Raw genomic sequence first — 24,354 nt, forward strand, 5'->3', positions numbered from 1 at the left:
TATATACTCATTAGTATGGTCCTCAGATATTGGTAGCAATATAACGGTAGAACACTAATCATTGCCAGTAACTTGGCCTTGAAAATCTCTAAATGCAATTCACATTGGGAAATGTTAAAAAAAAGATACTGTTTAGATGGTATATAACACCAAGACAAATAGCTTCCTTTGCATCCAACTCATCTCCAATGTGTTGGAAATGCAACAAAGATATAGGAACATATATGCCTATGTTCTGGGGATGCCCTTTAGTTGCGCAATTATGGTCCAAAGTAGAGCTACATATAAGAATGACTCTCATCTCAAACTTTAAATTACACTCTAAACTAGCGTTACTTTTGGTAGGTGCCACAGATATACCAGCTAAAGTATACCCCACCATATGCCACTTCATTCTTAGCACGCTACACATTACACAACGAACTGGAAATCCACTGAAACATTTTCATTTTCCCAACTATTAGCCAACACTAAACTCAATCTGCATATGGAAAATAAAGTACAAGCGAGACTAGGTCTTAATAATGAAAATTTTTATATTCCTAACGATTGGTAACTCGGAACACTTTCATTTCAGCGCAGGAGACTTGGGCGCAGCAGTGAGTAACTTCAGCGTCGTCAGAAGACGGAGTTGAAGTTGCTTATAAAACACTATAATTCGGCCTCCAGCAATTGCTGAAAGAAAAATTATTTCATTCCCCACTGTCCATGGCCGCCTGGAGGGGGAATATAATTAATGTGGATGGGAATTTGTGCAGGAGCAGGATCAGTGTATCCTGTGCCCAAGTCTCCTGAGCCGATTCCTCTTGTTTTGTTATGGTGATATGGTTAAGCTCTCTGTACTCTATAAATGATACAGGGGAGTGTGACCCAAATGTCCGGCAACATTTTTATCTGTCTCGTCTGATAAACCCTGCTTTGAGAATTTCTTCAATATGGTATTTTAAAGCTGCATAATCACTTATTTATAGGTGAAGAGTCTTCTAAAAGGTATTTTTGTCCCAGAAAGTAGACCTATAGGATAGTTGTATATTCGATGCAGGGTTAAAATGTCCAATCTCTTGTTTGTCTTCTTACTGGCTTCTTATTGGGCTCCATGCAGACTACCTATACTGGAGGACACAACTTTGGCTACCCATACAGATGGTTATCACTGACTACCTATGCTGGGCAGGGAGGGGGTTACCTTTTGGCTATCAAAACAGGGGGAAATAACAATGACTACCTATACTGGGGATGTCTCTGACTGCCTAATAAGATTTGGGGGATACATCTGGCTGTTCTGTTTGTTAAAATCCCCTTTCACCTCATGTGTTGGCCATTCAAGTTAAAGGTGGGCTTATCCTGGGGTCATGCTGTTTTTCAACTTTTTTGAAGGAAAAGTGTGTGGAGTGGGGGTTGCCTTATCTGCAGGTTGGCTTTCCTGTGACTATATAAGGTAACTTATTGTTTCATTTAAAACAAAAAGGAGGATAACCGAGAGCCCAATATAGTGTAGTAGTTTTGAATCAGATGATTAAATTAAGCCAACAATAGATATACTCACAAGTAAAGGTTAATAGAGATGGCCCAAACGGTTCGCAGGCGAATGGTTCCAGGCGAACTTTCGGTGGTTTGCGTTCGCCAGCGAAGGCAAACTTTTGCGGAACTTCGTTTCACACCCATAGTGCGCCATTAGGGTCAACTTTGACCCTCTACATCACAGTCAGCAGGCACATTGTAGCCAATTAGGCTACACTCTCTTCTGGAGTCACTCCCCCCTTATAAAAGGCAGGCAGCGCTGGCTATTCGACTCACTTGTGTACCTGCAGTAATTAGTGAAGGGACAGCTGCTGGCAGACTCTCACAGGGAAAGATTAGTTAGGCTCTTGTATGCTTGTTAGCTTGTTCCTGGCTGATTGTTATTGCTAAAATAGCACCCCTCAACAGCTCTTTTGAGAGCTAATGTTCTCCTGATGTGTTTTTTTTTGTGTTGCCCACTGACACTGCATTATACAGCCCTATCTGTTGCAGCTGGACCTTGGTAATTGCTATTACTGTGCCAGCCAGGCCCTGCCTAACTATCTATACTGGGACACCTACCTATGCCTACCTAACTACTGGGGCACCTACTTACCTATACAGGGACACCTACCTATGCCTACCTACCTACCTATACTAGGGCACCTACCTATGCCTACCTACTTATACTGGGACTCCTACCTATGCCTAGCTAAGTACTGGGGCACCTACCTATGCCTACCTACCTATACTGGGACACCTACCTATGCCTACCTACCTATACTGGAACACCTAAATATGCCTGCCTACATACAAGAAGATAATAAGGTCGTTGCTTCATTGTGGACAGACCAAATTTGATCAGCTGGACAGTCACTGTTGTTCTATCATTGAGCTACCACAGCCCGGCGACCATATGGGCTTGAACACCGCCATGGCCTGCACTCTCGCCATGGTGCGCGCCAGTCCAGCACGGCCGTCACAGCTGTTTGCGGTGCGTTACACAGTGCGTTTGGTATGTCAGTGTGAAGTAGTACTCTCATTACACTCCCTGATTGATGTATACACATGCAAGATTTTTGCAGCATATCACAGAAATAGGCAGTGTCACTTAAACATAGCTAGGCAAAGTTACCTGGCTTCTGTGCTGGCTGGTCTGGCTTGCTGCTGGGCATGCTGGCCTGATGTCAGGTTGTCTGGCAGTCCCCTCATAGTATTCCTTGACCTTCTAGTGGACCCCTCCCATGCTCCCACGCCACCACAACTCCCAGCATACGCCCACAGAAGAAATACAGCTCCCTGCACGCCCCCATAAAGGCATCACAATACCTAGCATGGCATCACAACACCCAATATGTCCACATAGGGACACCATAGCACCCAGCATACCCCCCTTTGCTGTGCTGTGGTGCCATGCTGGGTGCTATGGTGTCTTGCAGGGTGCTATCGTGCCTCTATGAGGCACGCTGGGTGCAGTGGTGCCATATTGGGTACTGTGTGGTACCATGCTGGGTGCTGTGGTGCTTTTGTAGGGCATGCTGGGTACTGTGTGGTGCCATGCTGGGTGCTGTGGTGCCTCTACTCTGCCTGAGGGACATCTGAGGCACCCCAGAATAGATCCTGGGCAGGTGCCACTGATCTTTGGGGCTAGCAACACCCCTGGTAGTAAGAACCTTTTATTTGGCCTGTTTGTGATCTGGACTCCAAATGGAATTCACCTGTGCCTCACTGTCAGCTCGTCCATGCCGCGAGGGAGATTTCTAGCTCCTTTGCTACACTTTTTTCACTTCTGTGGGCTTCCCTAGGTTGGCTGGATGCCTTTCGGCACACTGTGGGTAGCAATCTGTGCTACCCACAGTGTGCAAACATGCATCCGGCCATCCTAGGGAAGCCCACAAGCAGAAATCGGCAGAGCAGAGAAGTTGCGGGGCTTCCCTGCAGCAATCCCTTTCCCAGTGATTTCCCACCCGCAGTGACCTCCCCTCCCTTCCCACAATCCCTGCTGTGATCTCACCCTGAAGCGACCCTTCTCCTGAGATCCCCACCCAAGCAATCTTCCCACCCTCCCTGCGGCAATTGATCCCCCTCTCCTCCCCCACCCATCCACAGCGCTTACAGGAATGGGGATTACTCACCATCCATCTATCCAGCAGCAAACGCACATGGGGCATGGGGGGAGGAGGAGAGGGGGGTTTCAGTGGTAATGGGATAAGGACCTTGGTCCCTATACTGTGCTACCTATATCTAGCTATACCACAGCACCTATGCTATACTGTGGCACCTAAAGCTAGCTATACTTCAGCACCTATACTATACTGTGGCGCCTAAACATAGCTATATTGCAGCACCTATACCTGTCTTCCTTTACTGCGGCACCTATACATAGCTATACTGCAGCACCTATACCTGTCTAGCTTTACTGCGGCACCTATACATAGCTGTACTGCAGCACCTATACCTGTCTACCAATACTGTGGCACCTAAACCTAGCTATACTGCAGCACCTATACCTGTCTACGTATACTGTAGCACCTAAACCTAGCTATACTGCAGCACCTATATCTAGTTAACCTCTACTGTGGCACCTATACCTAAGTTGTCTATATTGCAGCACCTATACCTAGGTAACCTATACTGTGGCATAATCACAGGGGTGTGGGGAAGGGAATGAGGACCAATCCATACATTAATCCCTAAGACACTCTGGTTAATTAGACCTTGACCATACACTATTGTATTGAACAATTGAAATTGTGACAAGTCAACAGTGAAAAAGGGTTAATTTATTGTTACAAATTAGGTGATCAGTAGTGTTGGGCGAACAGTGTTCTCCACTGTTCGGGTTCGTCCGGATTTCGGGCTGTTCGAGTTCGATTCGGGCTTCGCCAGACACCTCGTGGTGTTCGGCCATGTGTTCAGCCATGCGGTCGAACGTATGTTCGGCCTGACAGCGCATGACCGAACGTTCCCTGAACGTTTGGTTCGCGCTGTGATTGGCCAAGCGGGTCACGTGGTTCGGGCACGAACACGCGGCTCGCGCCGCGATTGGCCGAGCGGGTTACGTGGTTCGGGTAAATAAATACCCGAACCGCGTCATTTCTCCGCCACTTGCGTTTGGGTTTAGCTTTGGGTAGGCAGGCAGGTTAGACTCTCTCTCACCAGCTAGGCTAGCCAGGGCCCCCCAGCCTCCTATACTATATTTGCCACTGCACTGTAGTGCCAGTCAGCTCAGCGTGCGTTTACTGCTGGGATCAGTAGTACTTCCGTCCATCACCAGTATATAGCATAGTATATAGCATTGTCTTCTATTGCCACTGTACTGCCGGTCAGCGTGTACTGCTGGGATTAGTAGTACTTCAGTACGTCACCAGTATATAGCATAGTATATAGCATTGTCTTCTATTGCCACTGTACTGCCAGTCAGCGTGTACTGCTGGGATCAGTAGTACATCCGTCCATCACCAGTGTATAACATAGTATATAGCACTGTCTTCTATTGCCACTGTACTGCTGAGATCAGTAGTACTTCCGTCCATCACCAGTGTATAACATAGTATATAGCACTGTCTTCTATTGCCACTGTACTGCTGGGATCAGTAGTACTTCCGTCCATCACCAGTGTATAACATACTATATAGCACTGTCTTCTATTGCCACTGTACTGCTGGGATCAGTAGTACTTCCGTCCATCACCAGTGTATAATATAGTATATAGCACTGTCTTCTATTGCCACTGTACTGCTGGGATCAGTAGTACTTCCGTCCATCACCAGTGTATAACATAGTATATAGCACTGTCTTCTATTGCCACTGTACTGCTGGGATCAGTAGTACTTCCGCCCATCACCTGTGTATAACATAGTATATAGCACTGTCTTCTATTGCCACTGTACTGCTGGGATCAGTAGTACTTCCGTCCATCACCAGTGTATAACATAGTATATAGCACTGTCGTCTATTGCCACTGTACTGCTGGGATCAGTAGTACTTCCGTCCATCACCAGTGTATAATATAGTATATAGCACTGTCTTCTATTGCCACTGTACTGCTGGGATCAGTAGTACTTCCGTCCATCACCAGTGTATAACATAGTATATAGCACTGTCTTCTATTGCCACTGTACTGCCAGTCAGCTTGTACTGCTGGGATCAGTAGTACTTCCGTCCATCACCAGTGTATAACATAGTATATAGCATTGTCTTCTATTGCCACTGTACTGCCAGTCAGCGTGTACTGCTGGGATCAGTAGTACTTCCGTCCATCACCAGTGTATAATATAGTATATAGCATTGTCTTCTATTGCCACTGTACTGCTGGAATCAGTAGTACTTCCGTCCATCACTAGTGTATAACATAGTATATAGCATTGTCTTCTATTGCCACTGTACTGCTGGGATCAGTAGTACTTCCGTACGTCACCAGTATATAGCATAGTATATAGCATTGTCTTCTATTGCCACTGTACTGCCAGTCAGCGTGTACTGCTGGGATCAGTAGTACTTCCGTCCATCACCAGTGTATAACATAGTATATAGCACTGTCTTCTATTGCCACTGTACTGCTGGGATCAGTAGTACTTCCGTCCATCACCAGTGTATAACATAGTATATAGCACTGTCTTCTATTGCCACTGTACTGCTTGGATCAGTAGTACTTCCGTCCATCACCAGTGTATAACATAGTATATAGCACTGTCTTCTATTGCCACTGTACTGCTGGAATCAGTAGTACTTCCGTCCATCACCAGTGTATAACATAGTATATAGCACTGTCTTCTATTGCCACTGTACTGCTGGAATCAGTAGTACTTCCATCCATCACCAGTGTATAACATAAAATATAGCACTGTCTTCTATTGCCACTGTACTGCTGGAATCAGTAGTACTTCCGTCCATCACCAGTGTATAACATAGTATATAGCACTGTCTTCTATTGCCACTGTACTGCTGGAATCAGTAGTACTTCCGTCCATCACCAGTGTATAACATAGTATATAGCACTGTCTTCTATTGCCACTGTACTGCTGGGATCAGTAGTACTTCCGTCCATCACCAGTGTATAACATAGTATATAGCACTGTATTCTATTGCCACTGTACTGCTGGAATCAGTAGTACTTCCGTCCATCACCAGTGTATAACATAGTATATAGCACTGTCTTCTATTGCCACTGTACTGCTGGGATCAGTAGTACTTCCGTCCATCACCAGTGTATAACATAGTATATAGCACTGTCTTATTTTGCCACTGTACTGCTGGGATCAGTAGTACTTCCGTCCATCACCAGTGTATAACATAGTATATAGCACTGTCTTCTATTGCCACTGTACTGCTTGGATCAGTAGTACTTCCGTCCATCACCAGTGTATAATATAGTATATAGCACTGTCTTCTATTGCCACTGTACTGCTGGGATCAGTAGTACTTCCGTCCATCACCAGCAGGGCCGGCCTTTGACCTGAGCGACCGGAGCGATCGCTCAGGGCGCCGGCTTCCAGGGGGCGCTCCTGCCACTCAGGCTGCATATCTGGCTGCGGGCTCCGGCTGGGTCTGTCTCGCAACGTCTTGCCCCGCCCCCTGGTGCCGCTGGGGGTGATGGGGGCGAAGACCAACAAACTGTTGCTGCGAGCTCCGGCTCTGCCTCTAGGAGTGAGAGACTGCGAGGCGCCCACCTTCTAGGGGGCGCATAAGTGAGAAAATCACCTTCCCTGCCAGCCAGGTCTGAGCACCTCCTGTGAGCACCGACTGTGCCGTACAGCAATGGGTAACACTTTCCGCATCCCATTCACCTCCTGTCCCTGCTGCTTCCATCCTCGCAACACACATCCCCCTGGTGATTGGTTGTCTGGAGCCCTGCTGCTGCCGCTGAGGCTAATGGGAGTGGAAGAGAAGAACAGGAATCTGTGTAGCTGCAGTGGTTCGAGTGACACAGACAAGAGAGGCAGGAGAGGAGCACAGCCGTCCTCTCCTGATAGCCGATATTTGTGACGTTACTAGAGCAGAGAGAAGCAGATGGGGACAATTTAGATAAGATAAATTCCACTGAATTCTTCATGTCCTTTCTCTGCCTCCCAGCATGTGCTCTCCGCTGTCTGCCCTGCAGAGTCCAGCATGTTGATGTGTGTTATATGTCCCTGCCAAACGAGACTGGTGAAGTCTGGTGAGATTACTCAATATCCACACAGTCTATTCCTCCTTTTTCCTGTTCCTCTTTATCTCCCAGTGCCACCCATCCTCTCTCTCTCTCTCTCTCTCTCTCTCTCTATATATATATATATGGCCCCTCCCTCTCTCTTCATCTATCTCTCTCTCTCTCTCTCTCTCTCTCTCTCTCTCTCTCTCTCTCTCTCTCTCTCTCTCTCTCTCTCTATATATATATATATATATATATATATCTCCCCTCTATCTCTTCCCCCCCCTCTCTCCCTCTCCTCTCTCCCCCCCTCTCTCTCTCTCCCCTTCTCTCTATCTATCTCTCTCCCTCCCCCCCCCCCCCTCTCTCTCCATCCCTCTCTCTCTCTCCCTCCCTCTCTCTATCTCTCCCTCTCACCCTCCCCTCTCTATCTCTCTCTCTCCCACCCCCCCCCCCCCCTCTGTTTTTTGCCCTCGTGTCCATCTGCATACTCTACAAGGGGATCTGCAACCTAAACCTATATACACTAAGGGGGATCTGCCTATATATACGCTAAAGGGGGGGGGGGGTCTGCCTACATATACAAGACTAGTAGCCTATATACACTAAGGGGGGATCTGCCTATAATAGGCAGATCCCCCCCCCCCCCTTAGTGTATATAGGCTACTAGTCTTTTATATGTAGGCAGATCCCCCCCCCCCCCCCACCTTTAGTGTATATATAGGCAGATCCCCCCTTAGTGTATATAGGCTACTAGTCTTGTATATGTACTAGGCAGATTCCCCCTTTAATATATATAGGCTGTCTATATATACTAAAGGGGGATCTGCCTACAAATACTACTACTACTACTACTACTATATAAGACTAGTAGCCTATATACACTAAGGGCTTGATTCACTATATGGCGCTAACCTAGTTAGCACGCCTAAAGAGTTTGGGCGTGCAAACTAGGGCGCTAGGTAGTTTGGCCTCACAAAGTTAGTACCGTTCGTGCGCAGAAAACGTTTTGCAGTGCGCCATTAACATTGCACTGTTCGTGCGGCAATTCGCCTTTGCACGCTAAACAATGCATCCTCCACATGAACGGTGCAACGTTAATGGCGTACAGCGCAACGTTTTCGGCGCTACACGCGATTGGTATTTACTTTATGTGCATAGCGATACGGTGCTAATACTTAGGATCTGCCTATAATAGTGTGTGTGTGTGTGTGTGTGTGTGTGTGTGTGTGTGTGTGTGTGTGTGTGTGTGTTGTGTGTACTGTGTGTGTGTGTGGTGTGTGGTGTGTGGTGTGTGGTGTGTGTGTGTGTGTGTGTGTGTGCGCGCGCGCGCGAAGAGGACAAATGGGGGGGGCACCAAAATCTGGTTACGCTCAGGGCGCTGGGAAACCTAAGGCCGGCCCTGATCACCAGTGTATAACATAGTATATAGCACTGTCTTCTATTGCCACTGTACTGCCAGTCAGCTTGTACTGCTGGGATCAGTAGTACTTCCGTCCATCACCAGTGTATAACATAGTATATAGCATTGTCTTCTATTGCCACTGTACTGCCAGTCAGCGTGTACTGCTGGGATCAGTAGTACTTCCGTCCATCACCAGTGTATAATATAGTATATAGCATTGTCTTCTATTGCCACTGTACTGCTGGGATCAGTAGTACTTCCGTCCATCACTAGTGTATAACATAGTATATAGCATTGTCTTCTATTGCCACTGTACTGCTGGGATCAGTAGTACTTCCGTACGTCACCAGTATATAGCATAGTATATAGCATTGTCTTCTATTGCCACTGTACTGCCAGTCAGCGTGTACTGCTGGGATCAGTAGTACATCCGTCCATCACCAGTGTATAACATAGTATATAGCACTGTCTTCTATTGCCACTGTACTGCTGGAATCAGTAGTACTTCCGTCCATCACCAGTGTATAACATAGTATATAGCACTGTCTTCTATTGCCACTGCACTGCTGGAATCAGTAGTACTTCCGTCCATCACCAGTGTATAACATAGTATATAGCACTGTCGTCTATTGCCACTGTACTGCTGGAATCAGTAGAACTTCTGTCCATCACCAGTGTATAACATAGTATATAGCACTGTCTTCTATTGCCACTGTACTGCTGGAATCAGTAGTACTTCCGTCCATCACCAGTGTATAACATAGTATATAGCACTGTCTTCTATTGCCACTGTACTGCTGGGATCAGTAGTACTTCCGTCCATCACCAGTGTATAACATAGTATATAGCACTGTCTTCTATTGCCACTGTACTGCTGGGATCAGTAGTACTTCCGTCCATCACCAGTGTATAATATAGTATATGGCACTGTCTTCTATTGCCACTGTACTGCTGGGATCAGTAGTACTTCCGTCCATCACCAGTGTATAACATAGTATATAGCATTGTCTTCTATTGCCACTGTACTGCCAGTCAGCTTGTACTGCTGGGATCAGTAGTACTTCCGTCCATCACCAGTGTATAATATAGTATATAGCATTGTCTTCTATTGCCACTGTACTGCTGGGATCAGTAGTACTTCCGTCCATCACTAGTGTATAACATAGTATATAGCATTGTCTTCTATTGCCACTGTACTGCTGGGATCAGTAGTACTTCCGTACGTCACCAGTATATAGCATAGTATATAGCATTGTCTTCTATTGCCACTGTACTGCCAGTCAGCGTGTACTGCTGGGATCAGTAGTACATCCGTCCATCACCAGTGTATAACATAGTATATAGCACTGTCTTCTATTGCCACTGTACTGCTGGAATCAGTAGTACTTCCGTCCATCACCAGTGTATAACATAGTATATAGCACTGTCTTCTATTGCCACTGCACTGCTGGAATCAGTAGTACTTCCGTCCATCTCCAGTGTATAACATAGTATATAGCACTGTCGTCTATTGCCACTGTACTGCTGGAATCAGTAGAACTTCTGTCCATCACCAGTGTATAACATAGTATATAGCACTGTCTTCTATTGCCACTGTACTGCTGGAATCAGTAGTACTTCCGTCCATCACCAGTGTATAACATAGTATATAGCACTGTCTTCTATTGCCACTGTACTGCTGGAATCAGTAGTACTTCCGTCCATCACCAGTGTATAACATAGTATATAGCACTGTCTTCTATTGCCACTGTACTGCTGGGATCAGTAGTACTTCCGTCCATCACCAGTGTATAACATAGTATATAGCACTGTCTTCTATTGCCACTGTACTGCTGGGATCAGTAGTACTTCCGTCCATCACCAGTGTATAATATAGTATATGGCACTGTCTTCTATTGCCACTGTACTGCTGGGATCAGTAGTACTTCCGTCCATCACCAGTGTATAACATAGTATATAGCATTGTCTTCTATTGCCACTGTACTGCCAGTCAGCTTGTACTGCTGGGATCAGTAGTACTTCCGTCCATCACCAGTGTATAATATAGTATATAGCATTGTCTTCTATTGCCACTGTACTGCTGGGATCAGTAGTACTTCCGTCCATCACTAGTGTATAACATAGTATATAGCATTGTCTTCTATTGCCACTGTACTGCTGGGATCAGTAGTGCTTCCGTCCATCACCAGTGTATAACATAGTATATAGCACTGTCTTCTATTGCCACTGTACTGCTGGAATCAGTAGTACTTCCGTCCATCACCAGTGTATAACATAGTATATAGCACTGTCTTCTATTGCCACTGTACTGCTGGAATCAGTAGTACTTCCGTCCATCACCAGTGTATAACATAGTATATAGCACTGTCTTCTATTGCCACTGTACTGCTGGGATCAGTAGTACTTCCGTCCATCACCAGTGTATAACATAGTATATAGCACTGTCTTCTATTGCCACTGTACTGCTGGTATCAGTAGTACTTCCGTCTATCACCAGTGTATAACATAGTATATAGCACTGTCTTCTATTGCCACTGTACTGCTGGAATCAGTAGTACTTCTGTCCATCACCAGTGTATAACATAGTATATAGCACTGTCTTCTATTGCCACTGTACTGCTGGGATCAGTAGTACTTCCGTCCATCACCAGTTTATAACATACTATATAGCATTGTCTATTGCCACTGTACTGCCAGTCAGTGTGCGTGTACTGCTGGGATCAGTACAACCATAATGAAGAAATCCAGTGAAAGAGGGAGGGGCAAGGGAAGAGGTGTTTCCCCTGACGGTTCACGTAGAGGCCGCAGTGGAGCACCTAAGAAAACCCACTCAATAACACCCATGTGTGCCAGACAAACAACCCTCACTGATCCACAAGAGCAGGAACGGATAATGAATTAGATGACCTCTCAAGCGTCCAGCAGCGGGTTAAGCAGCAGCAGCACCAGCACATCCTTGTTGTCACGCACGAGGTCCTCTGCCAGTTACAAGGAGCCAGTGGGCACAACGGTGACACAACCAGCAGCTACACCATGCACACAATGGCCGAATAACCAGTCCGAACAATTATTTCTGGACACAATGGCCTCTTCGGAGGAGCTATTCCCACTCCTACCCCCACAAACAATGGAACAGCCAGAAATGTTGTGCCCGGATTTACAACCATTGTGCGAGGTAAATGCACCACGCACTGAAATGCAAGGCGAGGACGAAGACACCCAAATCCCTGAGCAATGTGCGCAGGAATTGGAATTGCAGGAGGTCCACCAAGAACATCTTGAAGACATGGGAGTGAGGTGCGCAGAGGGTGTTCTATGGAGCTCTAGTCCACTGCACACACACACAGTCACAGATGAGATGGAAGAGGAGGTTTTGGACGATGTGAACACAGACCCGGATTATCGAGTACAACCTCGCTGTCGGGATAGCAGCAGTACAGATGAGTCTGCTGCAGAAACCACTGCTGCAAGAGTTCGCCGTGTGCCACAAAGTAGGCGGGGGCGGGGTATTTCGGACACAACAGGCATAGCCGTAGAAGTGAGACGCCAAAGAGGCACGAAAGAAACTCGCCAGCAAAGCAGGAGCTCAAAAGTATGGGCTTTCTTCGACGACTGCAGGGAGGATTTTACCATGGGGATTTGCAAGGTGTGCAGGACCCGACTGAGCAGGGGGAAAAATATCAACAACTCTCCACCACCAGCATGCGCCGCCACATGGTAGCCAAACATAGCACTCTGTGGTCAAACACGCAAGGCCAGGGTAGCGGCTCGCTTCCAGCCCCCAGCAACACTGCCTCCGTTGTCACCAGACCCTCCTCAGCAGCAGCCCAGCCATTACGTGGTACACAAACCTCCGTAGTAGACGACGATGTCAGTTTCCGCAACAGTCCTCTTGACGTTTCCCAGTCTTCAACCACCACGACAACAACAACCAACTGTCCTTCGGTGTGCGATCCTACGGTTCAGTTGTCTGTCCTGGAGATGTTAGAGCGCAAGAGAAAATTGCCAGCAAATGACCCCCGGGCCGTGGCACTAACAGTCAGCATAGCCAAGTTTGTGGCCACCGAAATGCTGCCATATCGCGTGGTGGAGACAAACAGCTTCAAGCGCATGATGGCGCTGGCCATCCCACGTTACGTGGTTCCCAGCCGATACTATTTTGCGCGGTCTGCAGTGCCAGCGTTACATGAGCACGTGGTTAGCAAAATAACCAGAAGCTTGAAAAATGCCGTTGCCTGCAAGGTTCACCTCACCACAGACACCTGGACGAGTGCCTTTGGCCAGGGTAGATACATCTCCCTGACGGCGCACTGGGAGAACCTTGTGGAGCCTGGCAGCGACTCCTCACCGGCTACGGCGCGGGTGATGCCTACGCCGCAAACTGCTGGACCGGCATCCCTCAGAGATAACAGCAGCACCTACCTGGACTCTGACTCCTTCTCCTCCAACGCCTCTCAAAGTGGTACCTCATCCGGCATCGGTAACCCAGCAATAGGGTCGTGGAAGCAGTGCAGCACAGCTGTTGCCATGCGTCAGCAAGCCTTACTGAAGCTGATCTGCCTTGGAGATAAGCAGCACACAGGTGAAGAAATTTGGAAGGGAATCAAGGAACAGACCGATTTGTGGATGGCACCGCTGGACCTGAAACCAGGCATGGTTGTGTGTGACAATGGGAGCAATCTCATTCGCGCTTTAAAGTTGGCTAAGTTGAGACACATCCCTTGCCTGGCACACGTTATGAACCTAGTTGTTCAACGGTTCCTGAGGACATACCCAGGCGTGGCAGATCTTCTGCTGAAGGTGCGACGAGTGGCCAAATATTTCCGAAAGTTCAGTACCGCTTCGGAGGGACTCACCAAGATGCAGGAGCAGTTCAATCTACCGAACCATCGCTTGGTGTGTGACGTACCCACGTGCTGGAATTCGACGCTGCACATGCTAGCACGCTTTTGCGAGCAGAAGAGTGCAGTGGTCCAGTACATGACGGCGCAGTACCGAGGCGCATCCGGGCAGCTACCAAGCTTCTGTGGATCTGATTGGGCCACCATGTTGGACCTCTGCCAAGTCCTCCAAAATTTTGAGCAATCCACGTTGCTTGTGAGCGGTGACAACTCTTCAGTCAGCATTACGATACCACTGCTGTGTTTGCTGAAAAAATCAATGCTGCAGATCAAGGAAGCCGCAGTCAGGATGCAAGTGGGGGAATCTCAAGAGGACAACGATCAGCGTGATGATGATACCAACATCAGGCAATCTGCCTCAGGAAACGCTGGTCCTCCCGGCAGCTATGCTGAAGAAGAGGACGAGGAACAGCTGGAGTTGGAGCAGGACTTGGACACCCCCACTGCCGAGGGACAGAGCGGTGCACGTTGGACTTCCATGATTCAGCGGGAATGGACAGCAGAAGAAGACGAGGAAGAAGGTGGGTGACGGCGTGATGCTGGTGATGATGATGAGGGTGCGTCAAGCTCAGAAGAACATGATGAGGATTCTGTTAGGACTGTGGCAGACATGGCTCAATTCATGCTAGACTGCATCGAACGCGACCCGCGCGTTGTTCGAATTCTGGACGACGTGGATTACTGGGTTTATACCCTTCTGGATCCACGGTACAAAGACAATGTTCCCAAACTCGATGGAGAAACTGTCAGACAGGTCAAAATGGAAGAATACCAGCAGGCCCTTGTGGAAACATTAGAGAGGAGATTGACATCCTCCTCCTCTAGCCAGTTCCACGCCGACAGACTGACTTCCGCAAACCCAGGACGAGGAGGGGAACAAAGAACGCATGCTGCAGCTAGTGCCCACAAGGGAATGGTATCGGCAGTGTCCTTGGAGTGGCAAAATTTTCTGACACCCATGCAGCAGCCCACAGAACAGCAATCGCCCAGTTCCACCTACAACACCGCTCGCCTGCAGAAGATGGTCAAGGACTACATGTCAGATGGCGTAGCCGTGTTGAACAATCCATCTGCACCCTTCAACTATTGGGTCTCTAAGCTACACACCTGGCACGAACTGGCAATGTACGCCATAGAGGTGCTGGCTTGCCCGGCAGCCAGCGTTATGGCGGAACGCTGTTTCAGTGCTGCCGGAGGCATCGTCACAGATCGGCGTATCCGCCTCTCCACAGAAAATGCAGACCGTCTGACTCAAATTAAAATGAATCAATCCTGGATCGGAAACGACTACGCAACACTCCCGGACCCCAACCAAGTAACATGAACAGTGAACATCTGTGATGGGTTAGCGTTTCCGGTCCCTGTTTATTGAACCTCTTATCTGTATTACATTTCTGACTGCATGGCGGCAAAATGCATTGCTATCCGCACGCTTCTTGTCCTCATGCAAGGCCTGGGTTGTTGTGTCTCAAAGCGTGGCCTTCTCCTCCTGCACCTCCTCCTGTTCCATCACGTGTGCTGCTGCTGGGTTAGCGTTGCCGGTCCCTTTTTACGGAACCTCTCATCTGTATTACATTTATGACTGCATGGCGGCAAAATGCATTGCTATCCGCACGCTTCTTGTCCTCATGCAAGGCCTGGGTTGTTGTGTCTCAAAGCGTGGCCTTCTCCTCCTGCGCCTCCTCCTGTTCCATCACGTGTGCTGCTGCTGGGTTAGCGTTGCCGATCCCTTTTTACGGAACCTCTCATCTGTATTACATTTATGACTGCATGGCGGCAAAATCCAAATTGCTATCCGCACGCTTCTTGTCCTCATGCAAGGCCTGGGTTGTTGTGTCTCAAAGCGTGGCCTTCTCCTCCTGCGCCGCCCTCCTCCTGTTCCATCACGTGTGCTGCTGCTGGGTTAGCGTTACCGGTCCCTTTTCCTGGAACCTCTTATCTGTATTACATTTATGACTGCATGCCGACAAAAAGCAAATTGCTATCCGCACGCTTCTTGTCCGCATGCAAGGGCTGGGTTGTGGTGTCTCAAAGCGTGGCCTTCTCCTCCTGCGCCGCCCTCCTCCTGTTCCATCACGTGTGCTGCTGCTGGGTTAGCGTTACCGGTCCCTTTCCCTGGAACCTCTCATCTGTATTACATTTATGACTGCACGCCAACAAAAAGCATGTTACCTGTGCAAAGAAAACAGACATTTCCCGCATTTAAAAGACAGTTTTCCCTTTGAAACTTTAAAATCGATTTTCTCAAAAACTATAAGCTCTTTTTGCTAAATTTTTTTTCCCTCTTGTACCCACTCCCAAGGTGCACATACCCTGTAAATTTGGGGTATGTAGCATGTAAGGAGGCTTTAAAAAACACGAAAGTTCTGGTCCACATTGACTTCCATTATGTTCGGAGTTCGGCTCGAACACCCGAACATCGCGGCCATGTTCGGCCTGTTCGGCCCGAACCCGAACATCTAGATGTTCGCCCAACACTAGTGGTGGGATGTGGTCCATCCATGTTCCCCCCTCCCTAGCTGGTAGTTCTGATCGAACCAGAACATCACGTAGATTTTTTGCACGACGTGCTGTTAGGAGAGGTCTCGGGCCCACAATCTCCTTTATTTTAGGATCCAATTGTAAGATATCCCAACAATCTCTCAAGATTTCATTGAGTTTACTCCAATGGGCGTTAAACTGAGTCACAATTCTAGTATGGCCTCTTCCCACCCCACTATTGGGATGAGCACGGGGGCAGAGCAAAGATTCCCGATCTGTGCGGATTGCTCTGTTATAACTCCGTTGCAAGATTCCATGGGAGTATCCCCGTCTCCGAAACCACCCATACATCTCTTTTGCCTCACGCTTAAACTGCTCTAAATCGGAGCAGTTGCGACGGATCCTCAGAAATTGTCCCGTGGGGATGCCCCCAACCACCGGCCTAGGATGATGGCTCGCCGCATGGAGAACCGAGTTTGTGGGCTTGCGGAACGTGTTCGTCACCAGCCTCTCACCAACCTTCACAATCTCCAAATCCAGAAAGGACCTATACTGTAGCACCTAAACCTAGCTAGACTGCAGCACCTATATCTAGTTAATCTCTACTGCGGCACCTATACCTGAGTTGCCTATACTGCGGCACCTATACCTAGGTAACCTATACTGTGGCACCTGTACCTGGGTAACCTACACTGTAGCAACTATACCTGCCTAACCTATACTGGGGAGAGCTAATAACGCATTGCAAATAATATTCTCTAGCCCACAGGTGGGGGTGCAGTTTTACACACAATTTAGCCTAGAAACTACCAATTGGGAGCTTTGCTTCCAATGCGCACCCCACATCACACACATGGGGGTGACTTGGTGGAGGGCTTTTACTCACCATTGGCATACTGATCCCTTGTTGTGTACCTCTGATAGCTTCCCCAGTGCCTTCTTCCTTGTCCCTCTGTGGATTTGTTTCTCCCTTGGCAAAGACATGTTCCCCGGTAATCAGTGTTAATGACGCCAGGGTCACACAGCGTCATTAACATTTGGCGGCAAACTATTTTTTTTTTTACATTGAATTCAATACAATAATATGTATTGAATTCAATATTACAAAACATAATTACAAAAAAATGCTTGAAAATGATTTGAAATTAATTAAACCAATCTCTGCTCTGAAATCCTGGGAAAATTGAACGCTAGGGAGTTTAACATGTATTTTTTTTTTAATCTTTTTTTTTATTGAGATAGGAATTGTTTGGGATGTGCTTTTAAGTATCTTTGTTTACTGTTATCAAATTTCTTTCACACTTCAGTGTCACCAAATCTGACGACCCAGTGAACCATTAGGGGAGAGGGAATCCCTCACACTACATCTGTTAACCCTGTGTGTGAGAGAAAGCGCTCAGTAGATGCCTGTGTCCTGTGTCTCTAACAGAGCTGTCTGCAGAAAGCAGAAGATGAGTAACTTATGTGCAACATAAACATTTGTAATAGTGTGTGAAACCTGAAACCAGAGGCATTTCATATATCTCTGCTTCAATATTACACTGTTCCTTAGCATGTCAGACTGCAGAGATTCACCTTTGTAAATGAGACATTGCAAACGTAGCTAAAATATACATACAATGAATTAAAGCTTTTGCCTCTGATATTTAACATGAAAAATAGGAAATTGTTTACACAGCTACTTAGACATTATTAATACATTGTCATTTTAGAACACTTAGTTTGATAGTGTTCCTTTAAGTGGAGTGCTACCAGAGACTGCAATTCTGAGCTGTGTGCTTAACTTTTTAGTATTTTATGCAGAGGAGGACTCTATATAGAGAGAAATACAGAACAGGCACACAGAGAGAGAGGAACAGAAAGACATAAAGCAGGGGCATAACTAGAAACTTTGGAGGAGCCCCCTGCTTCTCCCCTAACATAACACACACACACACACACACACACACACACACACACACACACACACACACACACACACACACACACACACACACACACACACACACACACACACACACACACACACACACACACACACACACACACACACACACACACACACACACACACTGCCTTTTATGTGTTCACTTGAATGTGTTTTCCCAATGCAGATAAAAACAGACAGCAGTGAAGCACATGTTCTCTGTCAATTACCTGAGAATAATTGTGCAGAGTCTAGAAAGTTTTTTCTCTCCGTGCCCAGACTCCTCAAGCATCGCTACAGTACACAGCACTTAGGGTGGGGTAGAAAGGCTGGGGGAAGAACAGTGCTGTACACAAGACCCTGCTGAACACTAAATAGGGACTGTCTATAAATTTTTGTATGCCTGTCTTTATGGCATTTTTTACAGTGGCTCTTGCATTGGCCTGAGGATGTGGACGAGTACTCACAAAACTTGTTGCCTGTGTTAATAAAACATTTTTTGTTAATAAACGTTTGTGTCATTGCAGAGGTAAGCCACCTCCCTTTTTTTCCTTTTTATTTTGCTTTTAGTGCTGTTTTATCCTTCCTTGGGCGCCGCTTCACCCGTGTTGTGTTATAGAATGCATTAGCCTGCCCGGCATTATCACGGACGGCACAGAAGTATGACACACTTGCTGCAATAGTTCCAATGGATCCATTGCAGACTGATAAGTGTGAATGGTTCCTAAATATACAATAGGAGCTGTTCACTGTCAGTTTTGAGATGAGCAGAGAATGGACAAAAAAATGCCCTTTCTCAAGTGAGAACACTTTTCTCATTATCACTAGCATGATGTTAGTGAATTGTGGCCTATATATAAAGGGAGAAGGCCTCAATTCACTAAGCTTAACTCCCGTCTTTAATAACGTTTCTAGAGTTATCACCATGGTGACGAGGCATGTAGTATTCAGGAAACATTTTACCTCAGGCAAACCTAAAGTTAACTCTTCTGTCTTTAAGTTAACTCTTCAATCCTTAATATAACTCTAGAGGTAAAGACAGGCTATTAATTAACTGTGTGTGAAAATAACTACAGAGGAGGTAAATTAACTACAGAGGAGGTAAATTAACTACAGTGGAGGTAACGTTAGTAATAAAGAGATGAGATAACTCTCTCACTGTGTGGAGGTAAATTTTCTGTTGCCTTATTATCTCCAGCATGATCTTAGTGAATTGAGGCCATTTCAGTTAAGCTTGTCAACCATGACACTTACTTGCTCATGCCTAATGACCTGTCTTAAAGCCTGATTACGGGAAAAATAAAAAAATGACTTGTACTCACATGACCACCATGAAACTTTCTTCTTCAGTCTGGACCACCAATTATAGTCCTGGAACCTGCAAATCTGGACACAGCTTTTCCTGGAATTCACCGAGTATTGTTGTTTACTGGAAGGAATGTTGACATTTGAAAGTTAGCGCAACATATTTTTGGAGGAGAATATCGCTTTTATTCTGTTCGGTATAAATAATAAAGATCAGTATGTTTTTACTTTTATTTTCAGCACAGCTTATTTTGTTTTGTTACACTTAGCAAGCTTGCTGCATATATTTCTTAAATAATACTAGTATCTTTGTTATTAATAACTTCACAATTATCAGGTTGTACCAGATATTTTGAGACAGCATTTCTTAGATATTTGTATTTCTTATTGGTGTCCCAGTTGGTTTATTCTCTTGTGGATTTCACTAATGATGAGCCTTCCTTTGCAAAAAAAATTCACACGCTTCTGCTCATTACATTAGTTGCTATAGCAGCTACAGCCATCAGTCTGTTTATTGCTAGAAGCTTTACCCTAATACTTGTGTCACATGTAGAATGTAGGCACCTCCTCCCATTTCACATCAGCACAATAGATGTTCAACTAGCAGATCTCCTGACTGTGATACATATTCTGAGAAAGAAGGATCGAGTGATGATATTCTAAAAAGGATGCTTGGATGCTTAATATACTGTAGACTGAAATGCAGAGGGAAACTGTTGTCTGCTATATTTTTACTCAGTTCATCTTGTCTGATATCAGACATTGTTTTCATGCATGCTATGAAGGTGGAAAGATGGTGACTCTCAAAAGACATTCCCTGATGAAAATATTGACGCTAATTGGAGATTGCTTTTGATGTAGCTGTTCATGTAGTCAATGAAAATATTGATACCTTTTGGTAGATGGAAACGTGAGGCACCTACTATCCATTAATTCATGAGGTTGACTAGCACAGTAAGCATACCAACAATTACTAAATGACAATTAAAAAAAAGAAATTGCAAGAACTTCTGTACAGCAATAATTACTATTAACATGCACTTTCTGTGTTTACTGCAAACAATTTCAAACCAATTCTAATTAATTAAAGGACTCCATTATTTAGATTTACTTTTTGCCTTGCTTAAGATGTCCCAATTTTTAGACTGGTTTGTTCCTTGCTACCTAGTTCTTTCCATTCTTATACTGGTTGGGTTTGGAGCTTGCATCTACTACTTTGAACCAGGTTTAAAAGAGGCTCATAAATGGAGAACCCAGAGACCCTTAGAGGACAGAGATTTCCGAAAGACTCTGCTCATGCGCGATAATTTAGCCTACAGTCTTCCTGACGTTTAGTATACAGTGATTATCTTTTTTGCAAAATAACTGGATTACTCATTTTCAGCATTAAATGTATAATTTACCCAAGAAAGAAAGGGAAAGATATATTCACATAACAGTGCTGTGTATGACTGCTATGTAATCAAACAGGTTTCACACATGAGTCTTATATTACGTCTTTTGATCATTTTGTTGATTGAGAAAAAGTGCATATCCATTTTCATTGTTTCAAAAGCAGGCTTGTTTCTGTTGAATAAAATAACCTCTTTAGTCTGTAGCTGTTGTAACAGAAATGAGACAGTACTGTGTTCAGTTAGAGGCCAAGCTGAAATCTAGTAGCTTGTTATTATTAGAACTTGTTTTACACCAGCAGTTGTAGCTTGCAAACCACTGTTCCCATGTAGGATTTTGTTCTGTACAGCCTTTATTCCTCTATGAATATTATCTGTATGCAGCAAACCATTAAATGTCCATTTAGATGCAGATGGAAAGTGCTTTGAGCATTTTAGATCATTACTTTGAGAAAAGGTCTTTTTTGAAAGAGTTAACAATCAAAGGGTGAGGACAAGGTATCTGGAACATTATAAAAGACTGAGACTGTCCCAGAGATATGTCTTGCTGGGCTATACATGTGTATGTTTACAGATAAAAGTATGTAAAATGTGTTTTTCCCTCAAATATGCTTTGTTTACTTTTATCTCCTGACTTAGGCTGTTTGCACACTTAGCAGTGCGGGAAACGTTGCGTTTTTAGGCATAAGCGTTTGTGTATTTGTATTGCGTTTTCCATGCGTTTTCTATGCGTTCACGCTTTTGTTACCGCACATGCATTTTGCATGCGTTTTAATGCGTTTGCGGTTCGCATATACAAAACGCATATGTGTTTTGCATGCGTTTTTCTATTGCCTTTTATGCAAATCACTAGGAAATCAACAGGAAGCGGAAATACATTAGAATAAAGTTTATTTTTCAAAAACGCATATAAAAACCAGCGTTTTTAAAAACGCATATTTTAAAAGGCATACAAAAATGCATATGCATTATTATATGCTTTTCTTATGCGGCCCATTGACTAACATTATACGCATAAATGCTGCATTTTACACAACCCTAGCGTTTCTGACTAGTGTGTTCCCAGACTCGTAGGTATTTAAAGTGACCCAATAGACAAGACAAATAACATTTATATCGCGCTTTTCTCCTTGCAGACTCAAAGCACCAGAGCTGCAGCCACTAGGACGCACTCTATAGGCAGTAGCAGTGTTAGGGAGACTTGCCTAAGGTCTCCTACTGAATAGGTGCTGGCTTACTGAACAGGCAGAGCCAAGATTTGAACCCTGGTCTCCTGCATCAGAGGCAGAGCCCTTAACCATTACACCATCCAGCCATACATTTGTTTTCTCCTGACTTTTTCCCTCCAAGGAGATATTTTCAAACGTTACCAATAAAAGACACAAGCTCCCACCAAGGAAGAAACTACTCAATAAGTTCGATATTACTTTTTTACCTACTTGTTTTTTTTTTCAATTGCCATCTGATGAAAAGTTATTTTTTAGATAACATGAAAAATAAATTTTGGGAGGAAAACTCAGGAAAAACTTAACTGGACCCATTAGTGGGATATGGAGGCTACCATATTTATTTACTTTCAAACAATGCCAGTTACCTGGCTGTCCTGCTGAGCTCTTTAGTTCACTAATGTCGATAGGCCCATGCTGCACATACAAAAAGTCCTCCACCCCCACAGCCCCCGCGAGTGTAATTGGATATTTGCTTCTGCAAAATGTGCATTTATACAATGTCTTATTTGCACTATAGATTGCAAAAATGTTCATTTTGCTGGAAGTGGTTAAAGTATTAGAGGCGGAGGATCAGCCGTTAAAGGGGTTCTTTTGCGAATGAGGGAAAAAAAAAAAGTGGTTTATGCATAAGCTATTAAACATCCTTCTAAAATAGTGTAAAAAGTTTTTTTTAAAAATGAATGGTTTTATCAATACAACATGTAATGTAACACAGTGACGGATGACGGACTGGGAGGCTAATCCATTTGTTAGGGGTTGTTTTTTTCTTTACTTTCTTTCTCAACCATAACTCCTGCCTAAGTAGTTTTCAGTGGTATAACCCACTTATAGCAGGAATCGCTGTTATAGCCCTAACAGCTTAGCTCTGCTTAGCTGCTTAATATGTGTTTACATTGTAGCTTGGCAACCAGAGCTCGATGCAGAGACTCGAATGTGAAAAGAGTCATAAGCTGTTGGGAGAATCGGTCCTATCTACATCATATGATTCTTTGTCATATGGGGGGGGGGGGGGTTGGCACACCCAAGATAATAAGGTCATTACTTCATTGTGGACAGGCCAAATTCGATTAGCTGGACAGTCACCGTTGTCCTGTTATTGAGCTACCTCAGCCTGGCGGCGACCATATGGGCTTGAAAACCGTCATGTCCTGCACTCTCGCCTTGGTGCGCACCAGTCCAGCACTGCCGTCACTACACAAACAGCTGTCTGCGGCAGTGAGTTTGGTCTGTCAGTGTGAAGCAGTTCTCTAATTACACTCCCTGATTGATGTATACACATGCAACATGTTTTAAAGCAAATTAGGCCTCCATTTTAGCATGCAATGTGATTTCTGCCCTTAAAACGCTGCTTTGCATCAAGTCCAGATTTTTTCCCAGGGACTTGTGGCGTGTATCCCACTCATCCATGCAAAAACTCAGATGTTAGACCCCTTGAAACATTTTTTCCATCACTTTTCTGGCCAGCATAAATGTTTCTACTTTTCAAAGTTCGCATCCCCGTTGAAGTCTATTGCGGTTCTCGAAAGTTCACGTGAACCGAACTTGCGGAAGTTTGCGTTCGAGGTTCACGAAACGAAAAACGGAGGTTTGAGCCATCCCTATCCACCAGACATTGACTCAGATGCGATTATCAAAGATTTATTTGTGACCTAACAGTGGTCACTGGTAACTTCACTCGACCCGAAACACTTCAATAACAAAATACACCTCCCTCGCACATCACAGGTCAAAATACACAATCTTCTCCTCTTCACAGCCGGTACACTGGTAAAAGCTGCGGAATAAAAAGGTTAAGTTACATAGAAATTATATATGAAAGTTGAGCTACAAAGGTCTTCTTGTACAATAATCAACCACTTTACAGCATGTTTACATCTCAGTACCATTGCTGGGGCATAGGGGCTTGAGAAGAGGCAGGTCTACTGAGCAATTCAGTTCCTAAACAGTTTTTCAGTCCCTTGTAGCCAAGTCCAAGCTATATTGCTCAGCAAAACCTCGGGGGAACTTGTGACTCTTTTCAATATGGTACTGAACAATTTCCACAGTTCGTTGGTTCGCAATATGGCATCCCAAAAGAATGTT

At 45.3% G+C, this 24,354-nt stretch overlaps 2 protein-coding genes across 2 annotated transcripts in view; one reads left to right on the forward strand and one right to left on the reverse strand.

Annotated features, from left to right (window-relative positions):
- The window catches only part of CENPM (centromere protein M), a 194,797-nt gene extending 174,720 nt beyond the window's left edge, over nt 1-20,077 (reverse strand). Inside the window, exons 1-2 of the mRNA XM_068242684.1 lie at nt 19,997-20,077; nt 19,670-19,776 (exon numbers count right to left, since the gene is read on the reverse strand). The gene's annotated coding sequence lies outside the window, so the exon portion shown is untranslated. The remainder of the gene's footprint in view (nt 1-19,669; nt 19,777-19,996) is intronic.
- Nucleotides 20,078-20,780: 703 nt separating this feature from the next.
- On the forward strand, nt 20,781-20,987 carry SMIM45 (small integral membrane protein 45). The gene has a single exon (XM_068242677.1). It carries the CDS (start codon nt 20,781-20,783, stop codon nt 20,985-20,987), a length of 207 nt encoding a protein of 68 aa, XP_068098778.1.
- Nucleotides 20,988-24,354: the final 3,367 nt, after the last annotated feature.

This window comes from Hyperolius riggenbachi, chromosome 6, assembly GCF_040937935.1.
Source record: "Hyperolius riggenbachi isolate aHypRig1 chromosome 6, aHypRig1.pri, whole genome shotgun sequence".
Classification (NCBI taxonomy): domain Eukaryota; kingdom Metazoa; phylum Chordata; class Amphibia; order Anura; family Hyperoliidae; genus Hyperolius; species Hyperolius riggenbachi.

Coding starts and splice junctions, on each gene's coding strand:
- SMIM45 (XM_068242677.1), top strand. CDS start 20,781: ATGTCCCAATTTTTAGACTGGTTTGTTCCTTGCTACCTAGTTCTTTCC.